Genomic DNA, 13,300 nt, shown 5'->3' with positions numbered 1-13,300 from the left:
TGTAAGATCAGAGTGAGAACACGAGGATGAAGAGAAGTGTTTTCTGTATATTACGAAGAACCTTTTACAGAGACTTTATACAAGAGAGCGTATCTTCCTACTTAAATACAAAGAGATATGATATATCAATCACCTATGAAATAGTAAAGGCAATTACATGATTTGATTTCCTTATCAGATGGGATATGATTATATGATATCCCATTAGTCTCTCTTCTCATTTTTTTTGTTTTTTAATGCGAACCGTATATACAAGTTATGCCTTGAAAATTTTACTTCTGTTAGAGTCCCACATCGAGAAAACATAAATTCCTTGGGCAATATATATAGTGTGAGGCAATCTTTCTCCCTTGAACTAGATTTTGGGAGTGAGTTAGGTCCATTGATAAAATGGTATCAGAGCTTCATGCTTCAAATGTAGTCCTCGTGTGAGGCATTCCTCTAGCTTTTGGGAGTGAGTTAGGCCTTGATTGTTTCTAGAATTTAACTTTACTAGTTCTTTTTTTCTTTCATATGCATGGTTTTGTTTCAAATATTATTCTTTCTTCATTGCATGGTTTCAATTTGATTGATAATCTCGATCGAAGAACATGACAACAGAGAAAATAAACAAGCAAATACGCAAGAAATAGACTCTATATGTATTTGTAAAAATGGACTAATCAAGTTGCACTGAACTTGGAACATAAGAGCACACGAGAGGGTAACAATTTTTGTCCGCAGATTCACCGAGATCCGCTTCTCCTCGTCAATGAAAAAACTTACATGTGTAAGCAAAAACTGAAAGCCAAAGTTCATGAGTGGTCTCATATTCACTGCTAAGAAGACTTTGCTGTTCCAAGACACGGCATCAGGCTCAATTTTAGTAGTTATCCATATCTCCAACATTTTTGTGTCCCAGCGCTGAAATAAAACCGCAAGCTGCTCCTCTCTGACACTACATAGACTCACAATAGCTTCCCAATACCACTCGAACTCGAACGGTACAGGCAAACGCGGTCCAAATCTCTCGCTTGTGAAATCAAAAGAGATTAAGAAAGCAACATCTCCTAAAAGCTTCTTCTGTCTTGCAAACCAATACGTATTTCCCTTGAGAGAGATGCCATGGTCATAATAATGTATAGTCCAGTCTGGAGTAACGTCGAGAACCCTCCATGAATCAGAGTTGAAGTCGTAGATTTTGTACTCAACAAAAGTATAAGTTGGATAAGCATAATAATCAATAAATATCAAGATTTTGAAGGATTTGATGCTCTTGTCGTATCCGAGAGCATACGAATACAAGTCAAATCCGTTGAAGGTATGTACGTACTTGTTCCACGGCGGGGTTTGCTCCCAATACGGGTTCCAAACCTTAATCCATCGGGTTTGCCCCAAATACGGGTTCCAAACCATGAGCTTATTGTAGTCCTTAGTGATGCATAGCAATAAACCGTCACAGTGAATGACTTGAGCTACATCCACTTCATCTGAATCGTCTAGACCAATAAGTTTACCTTGACGGTTAATACATGATTCAACGTCGTTGTGAAGATTGACGCTCATCAAATAAACCCTTAAATCCATAATCATGACGACCATAAACTCTCTTTCCTTTGTTGCTAGTTTTGCTTGTCGACCAAGGTGTTTCTTTTTAAAGAAGTGATTTTTGGATATTGTGTTCCACTTTTTGCAAGTTGATCGGACTCTTCTCAGAGATGTAACCGGTACCCTAGAGAGCACCTCCTCCGCTAAATCCCTTGAAAGATTTGACATCATCTTTGTCATTGTTTCAAGTCTCAACCAGGATCAACGTAACGTAGTATAGTCGTATAGAAGTTAGGTTTATACTCAAAATTCCTTTTGCTTATGTGATTCTCCAATTTTGTAAGAAAAAAATATTAAAATTTAAACTTTTGTTTATTTATGTTTTGTGTTTAGTTTGAAATTGCGTGTGAGGTTTTTCCCTTTTAACCCTATTTTTGATAGGTTGCCGACACAAAACAACATAACAAATAAGGTTTAAATGTTGATGGGCCGAAGCCCAATAAAAAGCCTATAATGATATTAACATATTTTTTTTGAGTGTATTTGTTTGACTCGGGGAAAAATAAAATAAAAAAATAAATGAAGAAAGGATTAAAGAGAAGAAGAAGACGTTTAGGAAGAAGAGGTTAAGCGCTGTGTCAACCTCTTTCCTCTTAACCAATCAAATTCGCCCTTCTCCTTTCCACGGCTGGTTCTCTCTCTTTATCGCGGCGACGGCGACGGTTAAGACGACTGGTACATTATGTTGAAGCTTTGGAGATGGTACCAGCGATGCTTGACGGTTCATCCAGTGAAAACTCAGGTCATCAGTTCTGGATTTCTTTGGGGATTCGGCGATGTCACCGCTCAATACATCACTCACTCCACTGCCAAAACTCGTCTTCTTCGTCTCACCGTTAGTCATTTCTCCCGATCTCCCTCTCCCTCTCTCTTTTGACCTTCGTTTGAAGTTTTCTTTAAATTGGGGATTCTCTCCGATTCTTGATACTGTTTCATGTTTCTTTTGGTGTTGATTTTGCTGAAATTAGTTTAGGTTCGTGAATCTACATCTCGATATCTCTGGGTTTCATGATTTTTCGTATAGATTGATTTGATTCCTGTGCAATCAGTGTATTTGGGACATTTCACTGAATCGGTTAGTGTTTGAATCAAATGTATTGGTTGAAGCAGCTCGTCCTTAGACCTTGATGCTATTTCTAGAGCCTTCTTGCTCTTACATCTTTCAAGGATTAGGTCATTCATATAAGTAAGCAATAGCACTTGGATTCATTTGTTGTATGACGATTAGAAACATGCATTCACTTGTTTTCTGAGATCCCATGATTGTGTACTGTCAACCTAATGGCTCTTTCCAACAATCACAGACGTTTTAGTGCTTAGGCCAGAACGTTGTGGGCACTACAGCTTCAGTTTTCTTTTTTCAAAGCATGAAACAGCTCAAAAGAGGGGTTGATGGTGATAGGTATACTTAAAAGATAATCGTGGAGCCAGTGTGATTTTTTCACTGTGGTAGTTGTATGTTAACATTGTATTATCACTCACTATTTTGGTCCATTGGTAGAGATGTTCATGCTGTATTGTATTTATTTCTTGATTAGCAACTTTAGCCTATTGCTTACCTTCTATGGAATCATGAGATGTTTTATAGTTGTGACATCTTATGCTGCGAAAGAACCTTTAGAATTCAAGAAACCACTAACTAAGCTCAGAGTCATTTGGTACTTTGAGATGTTTTCTGGCTTATACGTTGACATTCGTTTTCCTTTAGACGGTGCGTGGTATGTAGAAATCTGTTTTCCCATTTTAAAAGATGATATCTATTTAAGTTTTGCCAATATATATTGCTTAGTTTTGGCTATATCTCGGGACTCTATTGACCTACCTCTGATCCAGCACTAAAACAGTGTTCAATATTAACAGGAAACAAATAAAGATGGTGACGCAGATGCAAAATTCAAGGTCAACTGGAAGCGAGTAGCTATCACGAGCATGTTTGGGTTTGGTTTCGTCGGACCTGTTGGCCACTTCTGGTTTGTTTTCTTCTGATCTCAGATCATTTAGTTGTAGCTTTTGTATATCCTATGCTGCGCCTCACCTAATAAAACGACACCGAATCAGATACTGAGAAAGAGTGGTTTGTAGATAGATTGATAAACCTGATATAGTTCTATATTCGGTTGCACAGGTACGAAGGCCTGGATAAATTCATAAAACTGAAGCTTCGATATGTGCCAAAGTCAACACGTTTTGTAGCTGCTAAAGTTGCAATGGATGGTCTTATCTTTGGGCCTATAGATCTACTGGTGTTCTTCACATACATGGGATACGCCACAGGCAAGAACACAGCTGAGGTGAAAGAAGGACTCAAGAGGGATTTTCTTCCGGCTCTAGCTCTTGAAGGCGGAGCATGGCCGCTTCTTCAGATTGCAAACTTCAGATATGTTCCCGTGCAATACCAGTTGCTTTACGTCAATATCTTTTGCCTAGTAGACAGTGCTTTCCTCTCATGGGTCGAGCAACAGAAGGATGCAGCTTGGAAACAATGGTTTACTACTTCATTTCAACCACTGAAAGAACGAGGTGGCCACGGCGGAGTATGATCATTTTCTTTGTCATAAACTCTGAATGAAAACAAAAACGAGTGTAATTGGCGATTTTCAATATCGAAAGTTGCCTAGGATACAGATTCTTGATCAAATATTATTTCGTTTCACAAGAATTTGGTACAAGTGAATAAATGTCTGTTAGAATTGAATGAATGCAACAGGATATGGCTAAAGAAATGAGCTATGACCGCCTCCGAGTGGTACTCTTGGAATTAACACTGCAGATGCTTCAAGGCATGAACAATAACTGAAACCAATAGCCTGAAAAGCACACAGGAAATAATCAATCTATGGTTTTGGAATTGTTAAATCTGACCAAAAAAATGGTTTAAAGATGGAAATTTCTCATACAGGAACGCCAAGGAGTAATCCACAGTGATTGAGCAAGACAGGTAGGCTTCTCCTTGCAGCGGCTGGAATAAACTTTAAGGACCTGAGAGCTTTTTGTGAGGATGACGTAGAGTGATTTGTGTTCAAGCATCTTGAAAGCTCTGCTAAATATAGCCAGTCGGATTCAACCATGAGCCGAACCTCCACTGATGTAGCTGTTCTCACTGGACAATTTCCGCAGAACGCTTCATCACATTGGTGGTCACTCAAGTTCCATCTGATGAGAAACCGGTTCATGAAGTAGAGATTTTGCTCTGGCCTAAGATGTACTATATCAGAGGAAGATGCAATGTTGGTTCCATGGTCTGGTTCAGCCACTGATTTCTCTTCTGTTTTAGTTATGAACCTACTGGTTTCATCCCTCTGCAGTAGACCGATGGTTGTATAGGTTGATTCGCTTAGAAGACTGAGCTCTCTGGCTTTACTCAATACGGATCCAGATGCAACATCCAAAAATTGGACTTCAAACAATCTGCTTGGGGCCGCATGATCTGAAATAGATTTTGCTTCTGATATAATTTGTCCAAGGTCATCAGATGTAGGATTTTTCTGAGTTTCATTGAAGCAAATGTTCAAGAGTTCTGTCTTTGACGGTAAAGGACAGTCAGAAGAACAGGAAACTATAATTTTGGTACCCTTCGACCCTGGAGCCGGACTAAGGTAGCAACCAGCAGCTGTTAGAGATGTCTGAGTACCCCAAATGAAGCAAATGTCACTTAAAATAGTACAGAATAAAATCTAGAGGAGCAGAACAACATGAAAAATGCTTACCCTGCATGGACTTGAGCGGAGGTAGTTCAAAAGCAACTTTGAAGTGTTTCCTCTGATTGGTCTTTGCCGTTGAGAGATAAACTGGAGTTTCAAGAGCAAAGAAGAGTCAAGAAAATACCCAAAAGGATACGATAAATTTACCAAAGAATAAAAACTGAAGATGTAACCACCTGCAGGACCGCAGCGAGATACTTTGAGAGGCAAATGTCTTTAACTCCAGAAGGATTTAGTCTCTCTAGATCAAGAATAGCATACCCTTTCTGCCAATTCCAACATCAAAACAGATATGACTTTTGCACTTTTACCAAGTGAGACACCGTTTATACATATGAGCTTAAACTGCAATGGTCTTACATCTGTCACTGTTACAGTCTGATTTATTAACTCTGTACAAACTTTATCGACAAATGAACGGGTTCTCCTGCATTCAGAGATGACTGCTTGCAGCTCTGATTTGAAGTTACCTGAAAAGAAAAACAAGAACTTATGTTAGTCACACACATCACCATCAAGCTTTAGAGAACAAGTCCGACTTGCCTGATTGTAGATTTCCAATTGATGTTCGAATCCTATTCCGAACAAACAACTGACTACGGTTAGTAGGATCCTCAACCCAATCTTGTCTATCCCATTGACATATCTGCTAGTAAACATTATAGAATTAGTGACAAGACAACAACCATAGTGCTATAAACGACTTTGAGTTTCTAGTTTCACGAGAACCTTGTACATGTCTTCCTTCCACAAATCCAGCAGCGGACGCACTAAAAGAATAGATCGGTTCTTCATATGTTTTGCATCTAACTGCAGATTTTGGGAGAAAATCTCAGAAGCAAACGCAGTCCCTGCAAGCCCAAGTACACCACTACTACGAGATAACCTGAGAATGAATAACTCAGCCTGCATCCAACTTCAGCCAACATTTCATGAACATCTCAATATAAATTCTCAAAGAGCCATTTACCTGGTCATCTGCATGATGAGCTATAAGCAAGACCTCAATCTGTAGTCGAAAGCAAACATTCGAAATCATTTGATACCTACAAAGAAGGAAATCAAATAAACACCAAGTTTCTTCATATATGATGATTCAAATCAATGGAAATAAAACAAACATTGTAAAACCTCATTTCACGAGCTGCTTCTTGCAAGTGACCAAGCTTTGGTCTACCATCAACCCAATCACAACTTGCAATCTCACATCTGATTCCTATAAAAATTTCCCCCAAGTTACTAAAACCAACTCAAAAAGGTTAAACCTAATCTTCAAACTTACCCATTTCAGAAACTCTGGAACAGACAAGTTCAGCTTCATCTTTGCTCTCTTGTCTTAATCCATGATCCACAACTACAGCAACAAGTCCATCAATGAAACCATCTGTTTTACTAACACAACCTAATCCTTCAGTTTTCCATTTAGCAGCTAGAACACAAAGCGCCATACTATCAGGACCACCTGAAACTCCCAAAGCTGAAACCACACAAAATTGTCAAAACATTAACCAATTGAATTGAAGGAACTATTGAAAAAAAGATTAACAATTTACCAATTCGGTGGTGAGGTTTAAGTCCAGCCATTTCCATTCTTCTATTGAAAAGCTCCTTATACCTCGTTCCATCCACCGTCTCGGGAACACAGGCGTGGTTACAGAACAGTCGTGAGAATTTTGGGTGGCGGGATTGAAACGGATATGAATAAGTGAAAAGGGTTTTAGGAAGAAAGGATAATGAAACCCTAGCGATAGAGTTCGAGAGTAAAGTCGAAGACTTTCTTCCATTGGAGCATAGAGCTAAACCTCGCGCCATGTACGAACGAGCGAACTCACCGAGTTGTGTTCACTCCGAGTTTAGTTCTATTCACTTTCAAAATTTGGCTTTTTTAATTTGCTAATAAACACTAAGGTCTTTTTTTTTGGCCCTATTAAATTTTTTGTTTTGTGATTTAGTTAGAAAAAAATATGAGTAAATCATCATTTTTTTTAGCACTACATGATTGAAATTGAAATGGTTGTATATATGTAATTAGAAGAATAAGAAAGCAAATCTCAATATCGAAAAAAAAGAATGAAAGAATAATATAAAATCCAGAATCAAAGATCTCACAAACATCTAAAGAAACCAAAGAAAGAAAAAAAATGTATCAAATATCGTAGTGTAGATCAATTAGAGAGAGAGAGTAAGGCAATTTCCTTAAATCTTTACAGTTAATAAGAAGAAAAAAAATGAATCCAAAAAAAAAAGAAAAACCCTGCAATTGTTTAAAGAGAAGGTTTACTATAACCTTGACCAGGTCTTTTAATCTTCCCCATCTCCATTTCTCTTGTGGTTTGACCTTCACTGCTCGAGCCAGATGGGTACAGTCCGTAGTCACTTGTTGGATTACTGTACTCTCCCGTTGTGCCGTAGTCTTGAGTTCCAAGTGCCATTTTCCTAAACTTCTTCATGTCATCGTTGTATTGGTTCGTGTCATAGTCAGTGCTTCCTCCATATGAACTGTAGACGTTGCTGTGACCTGGTCTCATCCCTTCGTTCAGATCAGACAGTGATACATTTCCTTCTAAGGCCCGTACTATCTGCTCAGCAAAATCACTCACTCCATTAGCATTGTTTAACATGTTTTGAATGACTATATTTAGCAAAAGTGACAACAAAAGAAACTAATATGAACTAGTCAGCTTTTATTCAACCGGTGTTGTCTAGGTAGTATGGCTAGGCTATATATAAATATAATGGATACCAAACCAAACGTTTTAAGTTACCTGGCTCATGCGAGGTCTACGGCGACCTGAATGGCGTACACAAGCTGCAGCACAAGCAACCATGCGAGCCATCTCCTCTCTATCATACTCTTTATCCATCTTTGGATCAGCCAAACCCTCAAAATCTCCTTCCTCAGATGCTCGGTTAAGCAACGGTCGTGCCTGTTCGACCATCAATCACACATAGCTTTTGCTTCAGTCAACAGTTAAATTGTAAGAAGTCAGAAGTTTAGATTATATGTAGTGGTAGTGTACCCAGTCAACTAAGCTGTCATCTACATAGACATTTTTTGCATCAACAGGGCGCCTCCCAGTGATAAGCTCCAAAAGGACAACTCCAAATGAGAAAACGTCAGACTTCTCTGTGAGCTTTCCGCTTGCAGCATATTCTGGAGCCAAATACCTATATAATCCCAAAACCAAAAGTTTCATAACTTGTACAATGATGAGGATCACATACATTGTTCAAACTACATAAATGTACAAAATTTAGTAGATTCAAGATGATATTTACCCAAAGGTTCCCATCACGCGAGTAGACACATGAGTGTTTGTATCAGAAGCAATCTTAGCAAGACCAAAGTCAGCAACCTGAAAGATAGAAGAGCTTCTTCAGTGACAAAAAATTACAAAAAAAACACTTCACAAACATATCGAATAAAGACGATGTCACACCTTAGCTTCAAACTTGAAATCCATAAGTATATTTGCCGCCTTAATATCACGGTGAATGATTTTCGGATTGCCTGCATATATATATACATTTACATCATAAACAAACAAAGACTGTATTTATCAAACATCTGTACATACACAAGTTTTAAGTTTCTAGACTTACAATCTTCATGAAGATATGAAAGTCCTTTAGCAGATCCAAGAGCAATCTTCAATCTAGTACTCCATTCCATCGTAGGCCTTCCTTTCTCTACAACAAATTCAATTCATCACTAACTGAAAAACAACAAAGCAATGTACTAAAAAGCACAAGAAAAGAGTTGAGTTTTGTGTCTAACCATGAAGGTGAAACTCAAGATTGTTGTTAGGAACAAACTCATAGACAAGTAATCTCTGAGCACCAGCCATGCAATAACCAATAAGAGAAACCAAATGCCTGTGGTGAACTCTGCTAATGATCTCAACCTCAGCTTGAAACTCTCTCTCTCCCTGACCACTCCCAGCTTTCAATTGTTTCACAGCAACTTCTTTCCCACTTGGCAATACACCTTTGTGCACATACCCGAACCCGCCTTGTCCTAACAAATTAGCCTCAGAGAAGCCATTAGTAGCTCTTGACAGCTCCTCATAAGTGAAAGTGCTTTTGGAAAAGCCTAACACTAGCCCTGGAGATGGTGGAGGAAGCACCGGGAGATCCGAATAGTCAGAGCCGCCGCTGCTGCTCATGAATGCCGGTGGTGGTGGAGGCGGAGGAGGAGGTTGTTGTCGTGGTGGAGAAGGAAGCTTAGGTGGTGGTGGCAATGACGACACTACGTGGTTATCTGACGGTCGTGATGCGTTCTGTTGTTGCCAATACTGTTGCTGTCCACCGTAAGGTCCTCCAGCTGATAAAAACCAACATCAAAATCTCTGTAAATTTCGTAGCAAAGTTTGGATCTTTTCTACAAAACTAATCTCAGATTTGCGAAATTAGTATCGGAATTGAACATAATTATAATTAAAGATTCGATTTTTAATTTCGTAAAAATGAGATCTTTTGCGTTTTTTGTTACCTTTGGGACCAGAAGGAGGAGGAGCGTAGTAAGCAGCTTCATCATCGTATCGTCTTCTTCGTTTCTTCTTACAGAAAAGACAAATCAGAGTCAGTACAACAAGCGCAACAACTCCACCAATGGCGATTCCGACCACAACTCCTGTTGATAAACCATCGGAAGAATCAGACGGCGGCGAGGGTTTAGAGCCTGATGATGGGTAGTTAGATGGAGTTCGAGGAGTAGGTCCTGGTGGAGGTGGAGGGCTTGATCCAGGTGTGGTGGGAGAAGGAGGAGATGGAGTGACGGGAGCGGGGGGAGAAGGCTGAGGAAGAGGAGGAGTTGAAGGTCCAGGAGGAGGGGAAAGAGAAGGAGGAGGAGAGGTTGTGTTAGTAGAAGGAGATGGCGGCGTAGGAGGAGGAGAAGAAGGAGGAGGAGAAGGAGGAGTTGTGGTTGGAGGTGGAGAAGGGGCTGGAGGAGGAGTGGGGGTTGTTGAGTTTGTGGAAGGAGACGGTGGAGATGTGCCGGGCGACGGCGCTGAGGACATTTTTGCTTCGATCTAATCAAATCAATAAAGAATCTTTCTTTCACGAGAAAGAAGAAGAAAAAGAAGAAGAAGAGAATGTGAAAAAGGTAGGACAAGAGAGAGAGGTAGTGATCTGGTGCCACCGAAACTAGAAGAGAGAGTTTAGAGTTTTGGACAATGGAGTTATGTTTTTGTGTTCCATCCAAAAACACGATTCATCCGCGTTACTTCTTCTTTCTTTCTTTCTTCTCATTACCAAAAAATAAAACACATATCCGCGTCAAAATTTAGTTTTGGTAGATTGTCAAAAAAAAAAAATATATAGTTTTGGTATGTTTTTTAATTATTTGAATGTACGACAAATTAGAATTTATTATTTTTGACCAAAGAGAAAATATTTCTTTCCAAATTATTCAGTCATTAGAAAAACTTTTTTTTCTTTCCAATAGGTAATTATATTTTAAAGTGTCTAGATCGAAGAGTTGAGGAACTGAATAAATTCGAAAGTTACTTTTTAGTATTTTTTCTTTTGAAAAGGGAAAGTGGATATGTCGTTTGAGACAATCTACCTTTGCGTAATGAGATGTAGACTGAAAAAAATCTACACATTTAATGAAAAAACACTGAATAATTCGGTTTTTATTGGACCAGTAAGAAGTAGAAACAACAATAAAGTTTAGATCCTCTTCCATATATTTTTTTTGGGGCTATTGATTCTCTTACGATCTTGACATAAGTGCATGAAATAGAACCACACAAACATACTTATGATGTGCAGAAAGAAAAAAAATATACTTTACTATGTTACCAAATTATAAATACTATAATGGTCAAAGTTATTAGTACACTACATAAGTTAAGCAATTTAAGAGAAGCTTTTTTATTTAGTCAGCTCATAAATTAGGCAATTAGACTTTTCATAGTATCAAATTTCATTACATATTTTCTTATTATAGAAAAAAATAAACGATTGAGAATGCGTAATAATAATTTGTTTGAATGTGTGGGAAAAATAGTTGGGATTCTTCTACTTGCTCTAAAGCAAAGGAAGAAACAGCTGGAGTGCACTAGCACAAATTCAAGGGCCAAGGCCACCTATTACATTGACGTTTCCTCTAATTTATTACCATTACTAAGCCACAAAGTACTCCATTAAAACTTGATTTAAGGTTCTTAACAACACGTCAATTATGGCCAGTCCAGATAATAATGTTTTTGCACTTCAGGTAATAAAAATAATACTAGTATAAGTTTATGAAAATATTAATCATTGTATTGGGTCCTAATCCTTATCATTCGATTTTTAATGTTAGTTTATGTAAACAACCGACGACAGACGCCAAAATCTATGGATAAATTACAAATTCAACGCGGCGTAATTGCGGTGATGATTTGTTTAAATTAGTATAGTCAATTTTGTTATACATATGCCAGAGATATTTTGGTTCGCATATAATTGAACAGATTTGATTTTCAATAAAATATTCAAATAACTCAAATTGAACTGATTTATATTCATTTTTCTGTTTTTTTTTATTAATTCATTTAGTAGTCAAATTGAAGCATATGTTGTAACTCAAAAACTATTATAGTGATTTTGAGAGTAAATACTCAAAATATTATTTGAAGAAGACGATTTACGTTTTAAACATGATATTATTATGAACATCAAAAAAGATTATGTTAAAGATATCGAACTTCCACAGTTTATTTATATATATATATATATATATATAAAAAGAGATGTACGCGAAAAGGTGGTAAAGTCTCATATTAATATATAAAAACTCTCAATATATAAAGTTTTACCGAAATTTATTTTTTGAGAGGGCTGAGGTGGTCATGGATATCGATCATGGCTAGTAGTCCCAAAGTAAGAATATATCCAAATCCAATAGCTCTTCTCTTCATCATCTACTTATGTTGTCTAGTACCAACTAGATTAACTGGTAGCTTAAATCGATTGTCCCAAAAATGATTATAACTTTATATCGTTTTCTTCGCATTTTTTGTTTTTATGTCTCATATTTTGCTTATGATATTCATAGTAAACAAATATAAAGCAGTAAGTAACGATGATAATTTGGTTTCTAGTGTAGGTGGACGGTGAACCTTGTAAGAAGGGAGATAAGAGTCTAATTCTATTGGTTGGGCATGTGTGTCTTGGGTTGTGCCTTTGTGTGGAGGGGGATATCTTGTCTTTGTCACGAGAGGAATGAGTGAAATAATTAAAATGATCATATATTGCCCGTGCAAAGGTCAATTGTTATAAGAAACGAACAAAAATAAAATGCCTCCGTTTAAATTATACAAAATAAAAACGTTTGTAAAAATTAACCACATTGTGATATAACAAAAAATAAAAATAAAGAGAAACTGAAACGAAATATTAGTTCTTAAACATTAACATAATATAATTTGATAACTTCAGTCATATAAAAAAAAGTAGAATAAATAGAGATAGCAAATAAAAACTAGTTTTAATTTGGTAAAAAGACGTTGAAAGAAAATTTGTCACTATGTTACCATAGAATCAGAAGATGAGAAAGCCTTAACGACAAAATAGAAAGCTATCAAAAATGAATTTGTAATCCTAATTGTTTAACTAAGTGAGAGTATGTCATATAACTAGTTCTTTTTAATTAATTAATATATTAAGTCTATGTTTAAAATTAGATTGTAGAAATCCATAGTTTGTTTATAACGTTGTAACTTGTTGTAACTTGTAAGAAAAATTTATGAACCCATATTTCCATAGTTATATATTTTTATTAAGGATAAACTATATGACTTTATTAAATTATATGCTTATATTTTTTTTTTAAAATTGGATGCCACAAGCGGTTGCTTTTTTTCTTATTACTGCTGCACGGCTCTGTATATTGCAAAGTCATACAAAGATTTATTTAGAGGAGAAATAAAAATCAAATTTCCCCCCAATTTTTTTTTTTTAAACTAATATCTTAGTTGTGTGAAAAAAAAATCTTTTTAAAAACGTATAAGTGGGGTTACGAG

General features: G+C 37.0%; 4 protein-coding genes across 4 annotated transcripts; 1 reads left to right on the top strand and 3 right to left on the bottom strand.

Moving 5' to 3' along the window:
* Positions 663 to 1,767, bottom strand: LOC104748539 (putative F-box protein At3g23420). The gene is made up of 3 exons (XM_019236748.1): positions 1,354 to 1,767; positions 730 to 1,311; positions 663 to 677 (listed from the first exon to the last, which is right to left on the bottom strand). Exons 1-3 carry the CDS (start codon positions 1,765 to 1,767, stop codon positions 663 to 665), a joined length of 1,011 nt encoding a protein of 336 aa, XP_019092293.1.
* LOC104747008 (PXMP2/4 family protein 2) lies at positions 2,130 to 4,246 on the top strand. The gene is made up of 3 exons (XM_010468570.2): positions 2,130 to 2,422; positions 3,448 to 3,557; positions 3,713 to 4,246. Exons 1-3 carry the CDS (start codon positions 2,270 to 2,272, stop codon positions 4,125 to 4,127), a joined length of 678 nt encoding a protein of 225 aa, XP_010466872.1. The 5' UTR covers positions 2,130 to 2,269; the 3' UTR covers positions 4,128 to 4,246.
* LOC104747009 lies at positions 4,189 to 7,100 on the bottom strand. Its single transcript, XM_010468571.2, has 11 exons — positions 6,842 to 7,100; positions 6,571 to 6,765; positions 6,420 to 6,504; positions 6,259 to 6,334; positions 6,018 to 6,194; positions 5,832 to 5,934; positions 5,649 to 5,758; positions 5,465 to 5,554; positions 5,295 to 5,375; positions 4,485 to 5,210; positions 4,189 to 4,394 (listed from the first exon to the last, which is right to left on the bottom strand). Exons 1-11 carry the CDS (start codon positions 7,098 to 7,100, stop codon positions 4,302 to 4,304), a joined length of 1,995 nt encoding a protein of 664 aa, XP_010466873.1. The 3' UTR covers positions 4,189 to 4,301.
* On the bottom strand, positions 7,346 to 10,534 carry LOC104747007 (proline-rich receptor-like protein kinase PERK1). Its single transcript, XM_010468568.2, has 8 exons — positions 9,781 to 10,534; positions 9,067 to 9,612; positions 8,892 to 8,978; positions 8,729 to 8,799; positions 8,568 to 8,644; positions 8,309 to 8,456; positions 8,054 to 8,215; positions 7,346 to 7,867 (listed from the first exon to the last, which is right to left on the bottom strand). The coding sequence occupies exons 1-8, from the start codon at positions 10,304 to 10,306 to the stop codon at positions 7,553 to 7,555; spliced, it is 1,932 nt and encodes a 643-aa protein (XP_010466870.1). The 5' UTR covers positions 10,307 to 10,534; the 3' UTR covers positions 7,346 to 7,552.

This window comes from Camelina sativa, chromosome 15 (assembly GCF_000633955.1).
Source record: "Camelina sativa cultivar DH55 chromosome 15, Cs, whole genome shotgun sequence".
Classification (NCBI taxonomy): domain Eukaryota; kingdom Viridiplantae; phylum Streptophyta; class Magnoliopsida; order Brassicales; family Brassicaceae; genus Camelina; species Camelina sativa.
The sequence above is the reverse complement of the archived record's forward strand: the minus strand, read 5'-3'. Positions and strand labels throughout refer to the sequence as shown.

What these genes read in the sequence shown, in the direction of transcription:
- LOC104748539 (XM_019236748.1), bottom strand. Translation starts at nt 1,767, where the DNA reads ATGACAAAGATGATGTCAAATCTTTCAAGGGATTTAGCGGAGGAGGTG. An exon ending in GGCAAACCCGATGGATTAAG is followed by an intron (nt 1,312 to 1,353) that starts GTTTGGAACCCG and finishes CCGTGGAACAAG; the next exon opens with TACGTACATACCTTCAACGG.
- LOC104747008 (XM_010468570.2), top strand. Translation starts at nt 2,270, where the DNA reads ATGTTGAAGCTTTGGAGATGGTACCAGCGATGCTTGACGGTTCATCCA. An exon ending in CTCGTCTTCTTCGTCTCACC is followed by an intron (nt 2,423 to 3,447) that starts GTTAGTCATTTC and finishes CAATATTAACAG; the next exon opens with GAAACAAATAAAGATGGTGA. An exon ending in GGACCTGTTGGCCACTTCTG is followed by an intron (nt 3,558 to 3,712) that starts GTTTGTTTTCTT and finishes TCGGTTGCACAG; the next exon opens with GTACGAAGGCCTGGATAAAT.
- LOC104747009 (XM_010468571.2), bottom strand. Translation starts at nt 7,100, where the DNA reads ATGGCGCGAGGTTTAGCTCTATGCTCCAATGGAAGAAAGTCTTCGACT. An exon ending in TAAACCTCACCACCGAATTG is followed by an intron (nt 6,766 to 6,841) that starts GTAAATTGTTAA and finishes GTGTGGTTTCAG; the next exon opens with CTTTGGGAGTTTCAGGTGGT. An exon ending in AGACTGTAACAGTGACAGAT is followed by an intron (nt 5,555 to 5,648) that starts GTAAGACCATTG and finishes TGGAATTGGCAG; the next exon opens with AAAGGGTATGCTATTCTTGA.
- LOC104747007 (XM_010468568.2), bottom strand. Translation starts at nt 10,306, where the DNA reads ATGTCCTCAGCGCCGTCGCCCGGCACATCTCCACCGTCTCCTTCCACA. An exon ending in ATTTCAAGTTTGAAGCTAAG is followed by an intron (nt 8,645 to 8,728) that starts GTGTGACATCGT and finishes TCTATCTTTCAG; the next exon opens with GTTGCTGACTTTGGTCTTGC. An exon ending in GTAGACCTCGCATGAGCCAG is followed by an intron (nt 7,868 to 8,053) that starts GTAACTTAAAAC and finishes TTTGCTGAGCAG; the next exon opens with ATAGTACGGGCCTTAGAAGG.